This window comes from Solanum stenotomum, chromosome 4, assembly GCF_019186545.1.
Source record: "Solanum stenotomum isolate F172 chromosome 4, ASM1918654v1, whole genome shotgun sequence".
NCBI classification, from domain to species: Eukaryota; Viridiplantae; Streptophyta; class Magnoliopsida; order Solanales; family Solanaceae; genus Solanum; species Solanum stenotomum.
The window spans coordinates 817,001-836,056 of NC_064285.1; the positions used below are offsets into that span (position 1 = coordinate 817,001).

The window sequence follows — 19,056 nt, forward strand, 5'->3', positions numbered from 1 at the left end:
TTATCTACTATTGCTAGTGTCCCATGTGCACATTCTCTCTCTCCTGGCTGCTAATACATAAAGCATCAAAGGATGGCTCACTTTTGTTAAAATTATTATTATATTAGGAATTAGATAAGAATGACCATGCTAAGATCAAGATCAGTATAACAAAATAATTTTTAGCAGAAACAAATATGTATATCTATTAAGTGTGTTAAAAAATTTATCGGCATAAGTTAATTATTATTGATCAATATTTCTATAGGTATTAGGGATATATACAAAAAGTAATAATTCCTTGGTTAACTTTTACTTGTCACTTATTCCTAAAATAGGTTTCATTTTTATTTGTCCCTTTTGACATATCAAGAAAAGACAATAATTTTTTGTCATATTTTATCCTCAGCATTTAATACTTATTTTTCAAATCATTTTCTAAGAAATCATTTAATAGGGGATAGTTTGGTAAAATATATATATCATTAATAATTTTCTTAATTGGTGTGCAAAGTCAAATTGTGATAAGTAAAAGTGAAGGAGGGAGTAATTGCCTCTAAAAATATATGTATAGCGACAATTAAGCAACTATCGTTAATTAATGTCGTTAAAAATTATTTTTAGTATAGTGAACGGACCTAATATTGTATATCTCAAAGTTCGTGCACATTTTAAAAAAAATAGTTGTAGGATTGAAAAATTAATATTGTATTAACAAAGAGTATTAAAATCTTTACCACCATTAATTGTTTGTCATTACATTCAATATTGTCATAGACTTTAGGGACATTTACAAAGAACGCTAATTACTTTTAAAAATATCTATTTAGTGACAATTAACCTAATATCGTTAATTGTTACTGTTAAAAATTTTTTTGGTGTAATGAACGGACCTAATATTGTAAATCTCTAATACTGTAAATCTCAAAGTTAGCGCATATTTTTGAAAAAAAAATGATGTTTGAAGGACTGAAAATTTAATACTCTTTCCGTCCCCTATTAGTTGTCCACCTTACTAAATTAAGAAAATATAAATCAAGAAAATATTAATTAATTTTTTTTATCTTACCTTTGCAATTAATTCTTTTTGAAAGTATCCATATTTGTATGTAAAATTCTCAAAAAAATATTAAGGAGTAAATTGATAAAATTATCTTCTTATTTATGATTTCTTAAGCACGCAAAATGAAAAGTGATTTTTCATTTTTCTAAAGAGAACTCATACAGATATATGGAAGAAGATTCATGTCCGTGCGCGGATGAATTGACTAGTTACAGATAAATTAATTTTTAATTTTTAATCATTTGAAATGTGTACTTTTTGATTCCTTTGCTCGTGAATATTTACAAATCCATCACGACTATCAATTGTTCCATCACTTGATTACTCATGTAATATAATTTTAAAAATAGTCAAAATACAATATATATTTGTCCTACATAAAGTGATTGAGAATATCGAAAATATCATTAGTTCAGTTAGTTAATTATGCAAATAAAACAGCAATAGCAATAATGAATTAACCATAAAATATCAAAATATTATATTAGCAACAAGTTATTCAACGATAGATTCATGAACACTAATACAAAAGTACGAGTACGAGACACAACTCAAAAAAAAAAAAAAAAAACTAAAAGAAAGAAATATAAAGATAACCTTTTTTTTTTTGTTTTTGGTGACTCAATAATAAGGACTAGCTAATCGAAGTTCGTTGCTAATTCCAATATTTTTCGGAGAACCGAATTATTTCCACAACCAACATCTTGTTACCTTGGATTGCTTACGATATTGCCATCGACATTGTGTACACACTGAACCTTCAAAACTTTGACAAAATGAATGAGATTTGCAAAGTTTGCCACAAGATTTCTCATTGTTAAGATGTGGAAGTAGAATTTGTCCAATCATTTTCTACTTCTTCTTGTAAAGGTAAATTTCGTAAAGCCATCACTTCATTTGTGTTTGAGGACCAAAATGAATTAACTGCATAACATAATATAACATCAATTGTATCTATAGAGATGTGTAAAAATATGACATTTGAACCTAAATCAACTTTCGGTAATTATTACCTTAGTAACTAAGGGTGAATCTAGAGGGAGCCGAGTGTGTTCACCTAAATTTGGGATCACATCGTAGTTATTTGGGCTTGGCCCATGTTTTGTGGAGGTAGCCCAAATTTGGGATTACTTCCTTTATTTGAGTGACTTGCACTTTTCTCCCTATTTTGTGTTTGTCTTAATTTTTTACTCTAAAGTCAAAAATATTTTCATCGGACATAAATTTTATTTTTACATTATAATATTCTACAAATTATATACCTATCGCCCTTAAAGAATTTATGCTCCCCTAAACATAAGTTTGATTTTGAAGGGTAAAAATTTGAAAATGAACTACTTTGAAGAGCTGGTCGTGTAATTAAATGTGGAAATTTAGACGATTTCAGTAATTATCATTTAAAAACCATGAGGAAGGTAAGGTAAAATGTAGGAAATAACATTCAATGACCTTTATAATAAGTAGTTTACTAGTCAACCTTTGATCTTGCTCGTCCCATGAGCCCTTCAGGGTCAAAAGTTAAAAGTTATCAAACTTAAAGCTATGTCAATGAATAAATCAAGGTCAAAAGTTCAAGTGCGTCCCACCGTTAAAGTCATTCTTATAAGGAACCTTCTTATAAATCACATGATAAAATAGATGCAGATCAACCAAATACAAATAAAAGTGTTTTCCGCCCTTCTCTGTCTTAACTAATTCAAATTTTTGCCTACTAGAAAAATATTTAATTTTCATTCGAATTCAAAACTTCGGAAAATCTCATCTAACAATATTTATCCAAAATATTATTAATTCCTTTTTTTACTCATTACCCTTTATTGCTTTAATCAATGAACTTTTCACTATTATATCCTGGCCCATAAAATGACAATAATTTTCTAGTGGTGAAAGTTGTTGGCCTTATCAACAAAGGTCATAAGAAACTTGCCAAACTAAAGCCAAATAAATTGTACCAAAAGTAAAAATATTTGAAACAAGACCATATATTTCTTGCCCTTCATAACTCTTTTGATTTATTGTACTTTTTGTCATTATGTTTGATCTTAGCTAGCTAGCTGGCTTATACACTCACTGGTCAAAATCATACNATAACAAATTCCAACAAGGACAAAATCATTGTTGGAAGCTCTATCTTCCCACACCCCTACCATTTACCCAACTAGTCAGAGGTAAATTCAAAATTTAAATTTTATGTGTTCAAGTTTAATTTTTATCACAATTCGCTTATTTTATTATGTTAGGGATACATATTTATACTGTTTTATTGAATATTTAGTGCTTATATAAATGTGTCAACTAATTAGTGAAGGGTTCAACATGTCATGTGACCAAGAGGTAACATATTCAAACTATGGAAACAATATCTTACACAAATACATGATAAAGTTGCATATAAGAGACTTTTAAGTTACGGTTCTTTCCCAAATCTTGCACTAGTTGAAACTTATGAGAGCATCAGACTGTCCTTTTTATACAACGTCTCAATTAAAATTACTGGAGATTCAATACATATGTATACATAAAATATTTTTTACCTATATATACAAAATACAATTTATTGACACGAAAAATTCGCTTAAACCCCTTCGATAAATGTGGCTCCGCACTAACAATCTCTCATATTAGTTAAGAGACGAAGTTATTGTCTTATTATTGTATCAAAGTCGGAGCCATTCTTGATATTAGACTCATTTATATTTTTCACGCTCTAATTGTCCAGATTAAATGTGATAAATATGTTAAGGTGTCTCACATAGATTCAAGGAATGTGTCTTTTTCTTCCCACACCACCTACCCACCCTCTTAAATAAAACACCATAGATCCTAAACCATCCAATGCCAAACAAATAAAGTCTCCACCTTTTATGGTATATGCTTAGCTAGCACCAGTTGTTACTTTTACTATCCACCCCATACCACCCCCCACCCCCCACCCCCCACCCCACCCAAAATCCAAAATTCAAAGAAGTTCACAAGCATTTTGTCCTCTCCTTTATAGCTCACCTCTATTTCATCCACTATAAATACTTGCCCCCTTTAAACCCCATTTTACCACATAAGAAAATCACAAAAATCCTAAGTTCAAAAAAAAAAAATTAAACTTTTTCACTTTATCTATTGCTAGAAAAAAAAATGGGATTTTCCCATTATGAGTTACCAAAAATGTTGTTTATTTTTTTAGTCTTTATGAATTCTTGCATGTTTTCTTATGGTGGAAATTTCATTCAAGAATTTGACTTTAATTGGGGTGGTAATAAAGTCAAGATTTTCAATGGAGGCCAAATTCTTTCTTTATCTATGGACAAACTCTCTGGCTCTGGTTTTCAATCCAAAAAAAATTATCTTTTTGGGAGAATTGATATGCAACTCAAACTTGTTACTGGAAACTCTGCTGGCACTGTCACATCATACTATGTAATTTTTAAAAAAAAATTATATCGTCAGACTTTTTTATAATAATATTGCTTGTCTGAATACTTCGTTACTATAATAAAATGTTGGTATAGAAAACAAACAATATAACATAATATGGCATGAAAAATCATTTTCAAATAAAATTTCGCCGTTATGATAAAATGTTATTATAGATGATGATTGTGCAAAAGAACAATTTCTAACATTTTATTTGGATTATTTTGCAGCTATCTTCTAAAGGACCAACTCATGATGAAATTGATTTTGAGTTCTTAGGAAATATTAGTGGTGAACCATATATTCTTCATACAAATGTCTTTAGCCAAGGCAAAGGGGACAAAGAGCAACAATTTTACCTATGGTTTGATCCAACCAAGAACTTCCACACCTACTCAATCATATGGAAACCACAACACATCATGTAAGAACAAACTTATTATATATACATATCTAAAATTTAATTCCATTTTATGCTTTTCTACCTAAATCACTATATGTTATCATAGGCGAATTCAGAATTTGAAGTCAAACATGTTTAGAATTTAATCTTATTATACATACACACATAAGCATCAATTGTTTTATTTTATGTGTCAATATTAGTAGTATATGGGGTGTCTAAGAGATTTTTTGGGATTCAAATTATATGTTACTAACTATTATGTCTTGTATAGTTTTTTTTTTGTATGTAGTCTCTAAATATATAACTTTTATTTAAATGAAGTTAAAGAATCTATGTCTGATTCATATGTTGTTCGAACTTTCTAAATATATTATTGCACTTGCACACGTATCAATGTTCGAGTAACATAGCCGACTTCATGCCGAAAAATTAAGTAGTTTGACACTCGTACTCTTCTACACTCTGTCGCATAAAATGAAACAGAGGAACTATATGTGAGTGTATATCAATATTTTTTTTCTTTGCATATGATACCTAGTTCGAGGAGTTGATTTCTATCACTCAATTAATACTTATTATCCTTTGTTAAAACAAACTGTAATCACGAAGAAAAGTGATTTTCTGAGATAATACACTAACTATTAGATGAGTAACAATCTGAGAAATCAATCCTTAGTTCGAGCAGAAAGTAATGAGTTCAGTTGAACCAATAGAAAATCGTCCTTTATGTACATGTGCTAATCATTATTCATTGTTTATTTAGTTTCTTGGTGGACAACACACCAATTAGAGTATTCAAGAATGCAGAATCACTTGGTGTTCCATTTCCCAAGAACCAACCAATGAAAATTTACTCAAGTCTATGGAATGCTGATGATTGGGCAACAAGAGGAGGACTAGTGAAAACTGATTGGTCTAAAGCACCATTCACAGCATATTATAGAAATTTCTATGCACAAAAATTTAACAAGACTCAATTTTTAGATGCAAAATGGCAAAATCAAGAACTTGATGCTAATGGAAGAAGAAGACTTAGATGGGTTCAGAGGAATTATATGATTTATAATTATTGCACTGATTACAAAAGATTTCCTCAAGGGTTTCCTCCTGAATGTAGAAAATTTTGAGTTTATGTGGTTACATTGTGGTCTCTCCAAAAATGTTGTCGCGCCCATTTCAGATCCTCCAGAATGGCTCTATCAGTGGAGGATCCGACATGTGATTGATGACTTCTTTTGAAGAGTTCGAGAAATGTAGGTTCTGAGTTGAATATGTTATGATTGTAGTTGTGACTTGTACCTATGACAATATCTTATGCCTACTAAAAGTTTTTCAAACTCGAAATTATAATAAGAAGCATATTCAGTATTTTAAGTTTATGAGTTTGAAATGTTAGTGAATTCACTTATTGTTGAGTTACCGGATTCAAAATTTAGTACTTGTGTATATTTAGTAGATTTCTCGACAAATATATTAAGTCTAAGCCAAAGTTACTAAGTTCGGTTGAACCGTACCAACCAAAAAACAGAACAGAAAGAAAGCAGACTACAGAGTATTTGCACAAGTTTCAAATTAAGCTAGACTTACAACTAAAGCACCATAACATGTCATGGTTTATTACTTTTATTCAAACACGTAACTATTTATTTATAAAAATCGACTTTAGCACTTGATACTAAATGCCTTGGTGGGTAGAATCACTCGATACCTGAGTTGGTGAAATAGTCATGGTATGCCCAAGATGACCTAACGGATGCGGCAACATTTTTGGAGACTCTGAGTAACAAATAATTTATTCACCAAGCAAAATCTCATTAACATAAGCCTTGAGATTGACATTAGATGAACCATTTTCCTTCATAGCATCCTTAGCTAAATCCCTCCATTTCTTCGCATTTTTTCTTATTTCCCCATCTCCCACCACAATCTCTATACACCTCGCGAACTCATTCCTCTCGATAACACCTTCATCATTGGCGTTCACTCTGACTCCCGTCTTCCAAACATCTTGAATAAGCTTTGCATTACTTAATTGATCGATCCAAAGAGGACACGCCACTACTGGCACCCCTGAAGCCAAACTCTCCATACTCGAATTCCATCCACAGTGAGTCAAGAAACACGCCAACGAAGGGTGTTGTAGAACCTCCACTTGTGAACACCAATCCACTGTTATCCCTAACTCTTCCAATTCCTCTTTGCAACTCAACTTTTCAAATGGCTTTTCGCCATTGGCCCCCTCTCTAATTATCCACAAAAATGGCCTTTTACACAAAACTAAACCATGAGCAATCTCTTCCATAAGTTGATTTGGTATTTGAGAATAACTACCAAAAGCTATGTAAATTACAGATTTTTTAGCCTTAGAATCCAACCAATCCATATAATTTTCGAGACTTCGTCTCATATCAACTCCAAATGAAGTATCAGAAGAATCATTTCCATCAAGAAAAGCTGAAGGAATCAAAGGGCCAATTCCAAATATAGTAACATTCTCTATAACATTCAAAGCATCAAATTCCAAAGCATCGAAAGTGTTCACAAGAACTTTTTGGTTTGTCTCACTCTTTAGTAACTCAACATGTTCTTTCATGGCAAGTAATGTCCAATCATTCGAATCATTAAACACAATAGAAGGGAAATCACGACGAGACAACAAAGGCAGACCAGGAAACTCAAAAGATTGATCTTTTGAACAATTCTTGATAGAATCCTCATAACCATTGAAAAAATAGTTGTAAATATTCAAGACTGAGGCTGGTTGAATCCAAAGAAACGTCGATGGAACGTTTATACTCTTGGCTAATAAACCAATCCAGGCAGTTAACGTCGTGTAGATGATACGTTTAAAAGGGCAGCCCTGTTTTGCCCTGTCTTCGACTAAATTTGTGACAAATTCAGTACCATGAGTCCTCAATGATGCATTGAACTCACGGAAACTGTTCGTAGAACCATTGAAGCTGCCATCAAAACCATCAGAGAAAGGAGCAAATGTTAATCCTTGTATGGTTGGAAGATTCGAGATTCGATTAAAAGCTGTTAGGCTTGTAGAGAATGTGACATTTACACCTAATTTGATCAAATTCTTGGAAAATTGAATACATGGATTTATATTTCCTTGTCCTGTAAATGAAACAATAAGAACATGACAATCATCATTCAAAGTTGTCATTTTTTCGAGATAAATATTTCTTTTCTTGGTGTTCAATGATGGAAATGAAACAAGACGAACATGAAAATCATCTTTAATTCTTAGAGATTTTAGAAGATAATGAATGAGTGAACAACATCCAATTCTGTTAATAGTACTGATGGGAAAAATTTTATCAACAAGTATGATGTGGCATACAAGAATTGTATTACGCCCATTTATATTTTGCCAAGTGGATCAATTTCAGAAAAAGGGATCTCTTGGTTTCTTTTATAAAACAATTGTTCCAAATTTTATACTTCCATACATAAATAACTTTATTCATGAAAAATATGAAATTCAAAAAAATTTGTTTGACTCATTCTATTTATTACATTTTTATATTGTTTTTCCATCTCATATTAATTATTTATATTATTAAATATAGTTATATAAAATTATTTTTTAATTTACAAAGATATGATTAATTAAAATTTTTCTATTTTATTATAATAATTAATTTTAAAAGTATAAATAAAATTTATAAAGTTACCAAAAAAAATTAAGGTATATATTTTATTTGTGTTTTCTTAAGAAATTTGTAAAAGAAAAAGTAGATAATTAATATGAAAAATAAAGACGGTATAAATTTAATATGTTCTTTTATTTTTCTCTCAACAATTTCATAATCCAAAAACACTTAAATCCACAAATACTCTTCAATAAGTAACTAAAACGGAAAGAACATCAATGATTTTGAAAAACAATTACATAAGTTTTGATACTATTGTCATGAAATTCAAAAACGAAAAACATCCATAAACACCAACATAAATACATATTATTTCGTCAATTTATACAATATTTTTATTCTTAAAAATCAAGATAGGTGAAATTTAATAAATATTTTGCTTATCTACTTTTCTTACATGTTCTTAAAGAAATTATAAATATAAATAATATTTTAAATAATTCATTCCTTAAAAGAATTTTTGCAATTTTGCAAAATTTATTTATAATTATAAAAAAAATTAATTGTTAGGATTAAAAAAACTACTTATATCTTGACTTTATAAACTAAAAAATAAATTTCAAACAACTATTTATTATAATAAAATAAATAATATAGAATAGAAAAAATAATACTAAAATAATAAACTAAAAACTTATATAATGATCGTAAATTTAAATCAAAATTCAATACGTAAAAAAAGAAAAGCATAAACTAATTAGTTCAGTAGGTTGATTACATGAATTTTCACAATTTTTTTTTTTTTTTAATTTCACTATCCTCAATTTTCTTGAATTCATCCAAAAATAAGTAAATTTATTTTTTTCGACATATTACTTTAATTTCCCCTCAAATAAATAGTAATAGAGATATAAAATATACAATAGATACCGTGTGTGAGTTTCAAAATTTCTTTATTAAAACAAAAAATAAAAAATAAAATTTACACTAAGAATTAACAAAGCAAAAAGGAAAATGCAAGTAAGAAAGAGAAAGTAAAAGAAAAGATTAAAATTAGAAAAGAAAAAGTAGGGAAATAAGTACATATGGGTCCCACATTATACATGTGGCAGCCAAATGAGGCCTCACACAACTGACTGTATGTGTGCCTTGCACAGAATACAAATTTCGTACTGATGGGACCAGTTTATATGTGTAGTAACCTATATGGCTCCGACTTTTTAGAAATATCGACAGGTGCATGTTGAATATTCCAAAAGTAGTGCATATTTGGAGAATTCGACTACAGTTCAACAATATTTTTGGAGTGTTCAAACAACAGTAACTGATCTTGTTCTTATGAAATAATAATTCTTAGAATTTAATGTTTAAGTGTAGGAAATTGAGATAAAATGTCCGTGAATATCGAGGGATTTGATCGAATGGATAGGATATCTTCACTCTTAATCAGAAATCTCAAAGTTTGAGTTTTAAGAAAGGGGAAATCCTTGATTTGTTAAAGAGTGGTTTCGCCTTTAATAGATCATACGTGACATGAATCTGAATTAGTTGGACCAATGAATTCCAAATACCAAATAGTTAAAATAGCACTTCAAATTGGATTACAAAATCAAATCTCCGCGTATATGAAGTGTAATGCTCAAGAACATGACTATAACTTGTCATGAATCTTTCAAATAGGATTTTATTAGAAAACTTGAAGACACAATAATAACAAGATAGAAATAACAAGACCACTAAACTATCCTATGTTGCTCGAACTTTCCAAATATTGTCTCACTCATGTCGTATCCTCCAAAAAAATGCACTACTTTTGAAGAATCCAGCATGCAGTTGCCAACGTTTTTCAAAAGTCCGAGCAATATAGAAGCTATCCCATCTTATTCTTAACAAATAATAAGCAAATGATACAAAGAGACATATCAATAACCTTTGGCAACTTCATCAATAAAAGCCTTCAAATTCTTGTGTGAAGATCCACCTTCTTTCACAGCTTCTCTAGCCAATTCTTTCCATTTTTTCGCGTTTTTTCTCATTTCTTCCCCTTTTACCCCTCCATCCATAACACATTCAATGCACCTTTTCAATTCTTCACTCTCAACAATACCATCTTCATTCACATTCACTCTAACTCCACTCTTCCACACATCTTCAATTTGTTTAGCATTTGTCATTTGATCAGTCCATTGAGGAAACGCCACGACTGGTACTCCACAAGCTAAGCTCTCCAGAGCTGAATTCCATCCACAGTGTGAAACAAAACATCCTGAAGACGGATGTCTCAAAACTTCGAGTTGTGAACACCATGGTACAATTTTTCCTATTTTTTCCAACTCTTCAATACAACAAATTACTTTTTTCTCACTTTCTTTGTTTTTTTCATCTTCTTTTATTATCCATAAAAATGGTCTACCTATATCTATCAACCCTTTTGATATCTCCTCCATTTGACTTATTGATGGATTCATTAAACTCCCAAATGATATATAAACAACAGAGGAATTTTCCTTTGTGTTTAACCATTCTATATAGTCATTTGACTTGTCAAAAAGATCAGCACCAAAACAAGAATCCAAAGGGTCATTTCCATCTAAAAATGCACTAGGAATTAATGGTCCAATTCCATAAAATTTGTAATTTTCAATTGCTTTTAATGCATTTGGCTCTAATTCATCAAATGTATTCACAAGAATTTTTGGATTAATTTCAGAATCTAATGTGTTTATTAATTCTTTGAAAGGTGGAAGTGCAACTCTAAGGCTTCCTTTTGCATTTGATGGAAGTAAAAATGAAGGAAGATCTTTAGTTTTTAATTGTGGAAGGCCAGGAAGTTGGATAGACCAATTTGGATCATTTGATTCATTTGACATTTCTTTTTCATATCCATGAAAGTTGAAATAATATATGTCTAAGATTGTAGCTGGTTGACTCCAAAGAAGAGCTGAAGGGATGTTGACTTCACGTGCGACCTGTTCAGACATAATATAATTAAAATAATTCAACATAGCATAAGGAGGAAGTGCTAAGAGTTTGAGACATAATAATACTTTTGGTCTCGATATGTAGATTCTGATTTTAGTTCTTGTGATTATATATTTGACTAATCGAATATATATATATATTTAACCTTTAAATAATAAAAATGTCTTTTATGTAGGAAATATATTATATTGAACCTATTTTTAAAAGTATATTACCCTCAAACGTTTTGTAACACTACATAACACATGGATAATTAAATAGTATAGCAATCAATAATCCGGGAAAGTTGTTAAAGAGTTACGAGAAAAAGGATTAAAAGTGCATCATATCAATTAATCAAAGGTTCAATATACTTAATCAGATGTCATAAGGATCAAAATCAAAATTTACTTATAACCGAGAGACTCATAGTACTATTATTCCTATAATCAAATAATCAAGAATGTGATGATGGAAGATAGCACACCCTATGAAATTAGTCAATGTGCACGCTAGTCTGAACACTACAATTATCAAAATGACATATAATAATAAGAATAATCAAGATGTGTTATATCTCTAATAATTTTAGTTAACTCATACCTCTGCTGCCCAAGGAAGGAAAATGGAGTAAAGAAGGCAAGTTATAGGACTTCCATTTTCAGAACAATTGATGATAATGTTTTTGACAGTTTCACTTCCACATTTTCTAAGTTGTGACATATAAAATACAGGATCTTTTGAATGATCAAATCCATCATCAAATCCATCAGAAAATGGAACAAAATTCATCAACCCCTTTGGAAAATTATCAATGGATTTTTTTTCATCCATAAGTCTTTGTGCATAAATACTTGTAGAAAATGTCACTTGTATGCCATTTTTTACAAGATTTTTGGCAAATTGTAGTGCTGGATTAATATGACCTTGTGCTGGAAATGTTGTTAAAATAACATGAGGCTTCACCATTTTTTTTTGAAAAAAAAAAACTTGCTATTATTTTTATTGGTTTTCTATTGTGATGGATAGTTGATTTGCTCATGAAATATATATATAAAAACATAACATAATGTTGGGTCGGGGGTGGGGGGTGGCACATTTGTATGTGGAATGGGGAGTGTAACTACCATTATTTGGAGAGTACAAAGGGACCATTTATGTGTCATAAATGACAAGTGATGGACCTAAGTAGTACTTTTGTTAAAAAAAAAAATCAATAGTCTTATATCAATGTCATAGTGTTAAGAGCTAATTTTTTTTTTATGATAAGGGAAATCCTCAGTCACTACCTTTTGGGTGCACACAGGGTAAAATCCCTACTCCTATCCAATAGCTAGCTCGCAAACCACTTATGAGAGGTAATCCACACTAGGCAAGCTTGGTGCAATGAGCTCGACCCAGAAAGCAAACCCTTTGTTTTCGCTGGCAAGGGGTTTCGAACTTGAGACCTCCAACATGGAAGTCCTAAGCCCAAACCACTGGGATCTAATTACATCATATTCCTATTTTTTCAACACATCCCAAAACATCCCGATACAACGTCCTGGTTTCGAATACAACACGTCTCGATTTCAGATACATCACTGAACATCTCAATACATCGTGTACGTCCCGATACATCGAGTAAAATGATATATACTATCGATTTAGAACACACATTCATTACACATAATAGTCGCTCTTTATTAATTATCATCCTAATTTCATAGCCGTCCTCCCTCAAGACCATTTAATTTCTACTTATACGTTATATTATCAATTCATTTATGTGTATTACAAGATCATCTTCATTCACTTGCACCCTTATTCCTGTATTTTCCACATAGAGGCAGAATTTAAAATTAAAGTTTGATAAAGTTTAATATTTAACGTTTTAAATTTTATATATATAGTGTAATTTTTTTACATAGGAGCGAGTATTGGCCGTTCCCCTCTATGAGAACAAGTTTCTCTACTAAGTGACAAACTAGAACAGCTAGATCTTGTTAGTTATTGAGAAAACCAAAGATAAATATGTATATATGCATCAAACAAGATTCTAGCTAGCTTAAAAGTCTTTATAAAGAACAAATAAATTAGACAATATACTTCTCACCATTAATCGATAAAAACAATGATTATTTTTTCGGTTTTACTTGATTTGTGGTTTGGTTTGATTTTCGGTTCGATTTTATACATTTTTAGTACAAACGTGTGTACGTATATACACCGGGGCAGCTTGTCAGAATATTACACTGTATATATAAAGATCGAAATATTATTTATATATGTATGTATAGTAGTTTTGAACTCCATTAGCTTATTTGATTCACGTGTTTACTTCTATATATTTTGAATCCTCTTAAAGGATGTTTGGATTGACTTAAAAGTTGGTCAAACTTACTTTTAAGTCAGTTTTTTACTTCTAGAAGTGTTTGACAAATACTTAAAATAAGTCAAAAATAACTTAAAATAAATTAGGAAGTGTTTGGAATGGTAAAAAATGACTTAAAATAAGTTTAAAATGACTTAAATTAAGTCAAAAACCAAAAGTAGGTATCCTTTACTTTTTTTTTAACTTAAAAATAATTTCAGTTTGATTTTTATTTTTGACTTAAAAGCTATTTTTTTTAAATCAATGCAAATATGTTTAAACACTCTATTCACTAAATCTTTTAGTCAAAAGTATATTAATTTTGTCATTAATTATATATTTATTAGTCTGGTGTAAACACTCGATTATTGAATCTTTTTCCTTTGACACCCCTATATATATATAACCATTCAGTCCAACTTGAGTATAACATCTCATCAACTTCACAATCATATAATTAAGAAGCCGCTTACCATATTTTATATTAATCAAACATGAATAAACAACATTTCCTTGTTATTTCTTTGCCTGCACAAGGCCACATAAACCCCACTCTCCAACTAGCCAAAAACCTTGCACGCGCCGGTGCACGCGCCACCTTCGTCACGACCGTTTATGGTCTCAACCGAATGAACAACCTTCCAACACAAAACGGGCTATTCTATTCATCGTTCTCCGATGGGTACGACGATGATTCTTGGATGAATTCGAACAACACCATGGATTATTTCATGAACGATTTAAAGATAAACGGATCGAAAAACCTCAAAGATCTCATTCAAAAAAATTCCAACGATGGTCACCCCGTTACGTTCTTGGTCTACACAATTCTCTTGCCGTGGGTTGCGGTGGTGGCGCGTGAGATACACGTGCCGTCAGCTTTTCTTGTCATTCAATGTGGTACTGCTTTTGCAATTTATCACCATTTGTTAAATTCCACTAACGGAGTTTATAGCAACTCCGTTAGCGATTTTACGGTTATGCCCTCCTTTCCTATTGAAATTCCGGGATTGCCCTTATTTTCATGCAATGATATTCCTAATATAGTTTTACCTAATAATCATCTTTCTTCAATCATGATACCTATTTTGAGAGAACACATACAAAATCTTGAAAATGATCCAAATTCTTATGTACTCATCAACACGTTCGACGCGTTAGAAGAAAAATCCATGAGAGTTATCGATAAATTCAGGATGTTTTCGATAGGCCCTTTGGTTCCCTCAGCTTTTTCTGATGGAAATGACCCAAAGGACAAGTCATTTGGATGTGAATTATTTGATAAATCCGAAAAAAACTATCATCAATGGTTGGATTCGAGATCTGAGGGCTCAGTTGTGTATGTATCATTTGGGAGCTTAGCCGTGTTAAAGAAAGAGCAAGAGATAGAAATTTTACGCGGATTATTAGAAAGTGAAAGGCCTTTTTTATGGACGAGGAGAAAAGGGGAAGACGAAGGAAAAAAGAAGAATCTTGATTATGACGATGTTATAATAGACGAAAAATTAGGTTTAATTGTGCCTTGGTGTTCACAAATGGAGGTACTATGTCATAAGTCGATAGGGTGTTTTGTTACACACTGTGGATGGAATTCAACTCTGGAAAGTCTGGTGAGTGGGGTACCTATTGTGGGGTATCCACAATTTTCTGACCAAACAACAAATGCCAAAATGTTGGAGGAAGTTTGGGGAATTGGTGTAAGAGCAAAAGAAGTTGAAGGAATTGTTAAAAGAGAAGAGTTAAAGAGGTGTTTGGAAATTTTAATGGAAAATGGAGAAAAAGGGGAAGAAATTAAAAGGAGTGTGAAGAAATGGAGAAATTTGGCTTTGGATGCTGTGAAAATTGGAGGTTCTTCACATGACAATCTCAAGAAATTCATAGAGGGTTTGTGATATTATAATATAAGGAGTCGTTTGGTTTGAATACAAGTTATGTCGGGATTAGTTATGCTGGAATAAGTTATACTAGGATAAGTTATGTTAGGATTAGTTATGCTGGGATTAGTTTTTATTACTTGCTTGTTTGTCGTATTAAAACTTATATTCATTGCATAATTTCTAAGAATAAGTTGTTTGTTTATAAAAATACCCTCCACCTTATTTAGTTTTTTTTTTTTTTTTTACATTTTCTTTGCAAGCTTTAGTTATTCGTTCTTAAATATTAAATTTTCCCTCTTATTTAGCTTAAGAAACAATATAGGGTTTCTCATAAGAAAAATTGCAGGTGTACAATCAATTCACAATGTCTAATCGGGCTTTCATTCACAAGTTCTAAGTCCTTTGTAAGCAAAGTCTAAAGTAGGGGTGTCAATTTTGGCCCAAATACAAATATAACCTGCCCAAGTCAACCAAATACTAATATTCTATCTCTCACTATCTAATTATTCACTCGGTTCGAATTTCGAGAATCAAAATTAAATAGTAATTGTATCCGCATCAAGCCTATTATCTCTTCTCGTGAAAGACTTTCCATCATGTTCCTGAATGATCTGCAATATAATTAGTGACCCTGCTTCAAAGTCTCGGGCATGAAATCTTTAAAAAAATTTAAAATAAAATTAATATATTTGAATACAACGTAAAAAGTATTATAAAGCATAATAATTATCATTCAAGATATATAAAAGACATGCAATAATTATGATTAAAAAAAACTTATTTAAATCTCAAAATCTAAAAATACCACATAAATTATAACGTAAATTCAGATTAAACGGAGTCACAAGGTAACAAAGGGACGCCAGGTGGAATCCAAAAAAAAAACAAAGGAACAAAGTGGAAAACTTGATCCAAATGGAAACTGTATGATTCTTGGGAATTAATAAACTAAAAAAAATGTATGAAATAAGATAATATTATTGGTAAAAACAACTAACCCCTTAATTGACGGAGCAATATCATTATCAAAATGCCTCAAAAATTGACTTGCAATATATAACATCCACACGTTAGATTAGTTAGCATAATTATATTGTTAGGAGATACAAAAATGATCATTCGGAAAGACAACACGATTATAAAGATTTTGGATATAAGTATAGAGAAAACGTAAAATTTAAGTTAAAATTACTAAATTCTCTTAAATATGTACTGTCAACTTTATACCTGTGTTGATATATTGACTTTCATTCAACATATAATAAAAAAAAAAAGAATTTAGCTCGAACTTAATAAATTTGATTCAAATTTTGTGTTTGTTTTAAAAACTTAGTTAGTATACATATTATTAATTTTGAACTTAAAAATTAATGTAGTATTCAAAATTCATAAGGTTCAAATTCTCACTCCGTGCCCTTGTCATTTATAAGCAAGGGCAGAGCGAAGTATGGCTGAATTGAAGAGGGTTCATCGCTGAAAAATTATGTTGTTATATGTGTATGAAATTATTTTTATGTATGTATAGTAGATGTTGAAATTTCTTTCGACTTTTTCGTGTGTTTACTTCTTCGTAGGTTAAACTCTATTAATAAAAATGTTAACTCCGTCACTTCGGTTATAAGTTATGCCAATTGATGTTTCATTTGTTGTTTTACTAAAATATAACACGGTAACGTGTGGAAAATATGAAGCGTGATACTTTGTCAAAATTTTCTTAGTCAGTAATTACTCCAAATTAAACAAACATTTAATTATTTTATACCCGTAATTACGGACCCATTTGATAAACGAGTTCAATTTTTACACTTATACTATGTTTAATTAGGAGATTCGTTTAATTCGATGTTTGTTTACGTATTATTTCATAATATATTATCTTGTATCGTATCATATTGTATTTTTTTATGAATATAAAGTTTGGATAGACCGTATAATTCCCTATTGTTACATAATATTACACATCGAATGATGCACCTACAAGAAAAATATGATACGAGGTAGAGGTACAATAAAAAAGGTACGGTGAAGAGTAAAATATGGATTATTAAATAATAAGTAAAGACAAAATGAAAAGAAAATATTAAGGTAGCGATGCGGTTACACCAAATCGATTATTATACAAAATGAAACTTTTTGATATTACCTAACGATGGATTTAAACGATACGATATAGTAAAATTTAAGTAACAATTAAAATAAATAAATATTTAAACTAACACTACACTACACTACACTACAATACAATACAATTCAATTCAATACAATACAATACAATATAATACAATAAAATACAATACAATATAACGAGTAACAACCATCCAAACAAGGTGTGTTAATACATCATATCACCCTGGAGAATATTTATGTATATACTTTCATTAAAACTGAGATTTGTAATCTTGAAAAATACGGCAAATCAACAAAGGATCGATTAATATTGCCTTAAATAGAATATATCTTTTTTATTTTTATCATTCTATTCTAGTATATGCATACAAATTAATAGGAATGTATCTCAAAAAATTTACAATAATCATGATAATGTAATTACTTTATTTAATTTCCATCATTTTTCTTTAATTATACATTAAGTTTAGTCTCTCTTTTTTACATTTTCTTCTTCCTTTCTGTAGTTTTCATACACATGCTAAAAATATACGATAGTAACTCCTCTTTAATTTGTATTCTCATAATTGGGAATACGAATATTTCAAAATAAGATAAAAATATTCTTTCATTTTTTTTTCTTATGCATGTTCGAATTTATTTCTTGACTTACGATTAAAGCATAGTCATTCAAAGTCTAATATAATACGTAACAATCACCAAGGGTGTGGTGCGGATAAAATATGACTCTTTTCTCTTAATAATCAAAATTTTTGAATTTGTGTTGTGTTATGAAACAAATCATGATAGGAAGTGTTTTCTCCTTTAATTAGTTTGGATTTAATACAAGCATATTTTAAAAAGTATAATGTGATGAATATATTGATTATTTGAGCAGTTAGTGTCACTCCAACTATTACTTTTCCAATTGATATGTAAACACAAAATTTGTACTCATCGTTACAAAAAAAATTCTAGTTATCGTGAATTTATTCTTTCGTATAATTTGTGGAACAAATAGGTGATAATGAAGACAAAAGTTCACAACGAATTCTATTGATACGAATAAAATAAGAAATAACTAGCGATAATTATCTTACTAAGACTCATTTTCACTACAACTTCGATACATTCCCTTGAACAATAAACACCGTATGTCATGAGTTATCGACTTATTCTTCATATTTCTTCAATTATCAATCACTAGTTAAAGTTTTAGTAATGATAAGTAATAATATAAGGTTGTTGAATAATTAAAGTGTATATTTGAAGAAAAGTTGATTTAGAGTGTTCACTAA

The 19,056-nt window shown here is 30.2% G+C and overlaps 4 protein-coding genes across 5 annotated transcripts in view; 2 read left to right on the forward strand and 2 right to left on the reverse strand.

The window, feature by feature from the left end:
- Nucleotides 1-4,094: 4,094 nt before the first annotated feature.
- On the forward strand, nucleotides 4,095-6,233 carry LOC125863274 (xyloglucan endotransglucosylase protein 1-like). The gene is made up of 3 exons (XM_049543456.1): nucleotides 4,095-4,456; nucleotides 4,684-4,877; nucleotides 5,623-6,233. The coding sequence occupies exons 1-3, from the start codon at nucleotides 4,175-4,177 to the stop codon at nucleotides 5,984-5,986; spliced, it is 840 nt and encodes a 279-aa protein (XP_049399413.1). The 5' UTR covers nucleotides 4,095-4,174; the 3' UTR covers nucleotides 5,987-6,233.
- A 138-nt stretch (nucleotides 6,234-6,371) lies between these two features.
- LOC125862905 (crocetin glucosyltransferase, chloroplastic-like) lies at nucleotides 6,372-8,101 on the reverse strand. The gene has a single exon (XM_049543027.1). The coding sequence runs from the start codon at nucleotides 8,029-8,031 to the stop codon at nucleotides 6,652-6,654; it is 1,380 nt and encodes a 459-aa protein (XP_049398984.1). The 5' UTR covers nucleotides 8,032-8,101; the 3' UTR covers nucleotides 6,372-6,651.
- Nucleotides 8,102-10,057: 1,956 nt separating this feature from the next.
- The window catches only part of LOC125863116 (UDP-glycosyltransferase 75C1-like), a 37,336-nt gene continuing 28,337 nt past the window's right edge, over nucleotides 10,058-19,056 (reverse strand). Inside the window, exons 2-3 of one of the 2 annotated variants that reach the window (XM_049543258.1) lie at nucleotides 12,026-12,411; nucleotides 10,058-11,430 (exon numbers count right to left, since the gene is read on the reverse strand). In XM_049543258.1, coding sequence (XP_049399215.1) covers nucleotides 10,384-11,430; nucleotides 12,026-12,391 — 1,413 coding nt within the window. In that variant the 5' untranslated portion in view covers nucleotides 12,392-12,411 and the 3' untranslated portion in view covers nucleotides 10,058-10,383. Of the gene's footprint in view, nucleotides 11,431-12,025; nucleotides 12,449-19,056 lie in introns of those variants that run through there. The other variant, XM_049543257.1, reaches the window with a different exon arrangement.
- Nucleotides 14,270-15,710, forward strand: LOC125863119 (crocetin glucosyltransferase, chloroplastic-like). Its single transcript, XM_049543261.1, has one exon. It carries the CDS (start codon nucleotides 14,270-14,272, stop codon nucleotides 15,665-15,667), a length of 1,398 nt encoding a protein of 465 aa, XP_049399218.1. The 3' UTR covers nucleotides 15,668-15,710.

Bases quoted from the DNA above. Each gene is read 5' to 3' on its own strand.
- LOC125862905 (XM_049543027.1), bottom strand. From the start codon at position 8,031: ATGACAACTTTGAATGATGATTGTCATGTTCTTATTGTTTCATTTACA.
- LOC125863274 (XM_049543456.1), top strand. From the start codon at position 4,175: ATGGGATTTTCCCATTATGAGTTACCAAAAATGTTGTTTATTTTTTTA. The intron at 4,457-4,683 runs GTAATTTTTAAA...ATTATTTTGCAG, and splicing joins GCACTGTCACATCATACTAT to CTATCTTCTAAAGGACCAAC. The intron at 4,878-5,622 runs GTAAGAACAAAC...TTGTTTATTTAG, and splicing joins TGGAAACCACAACACATCAT to TTTCTTGGTGGACAACACAC.
- LOC125863119 (XM_049543261.1), top strand. From the start codon at position 14,270: ATGAATAAACAACATTTCCTTGTTATTTCTTTGCCTGCACAAGGCCAC.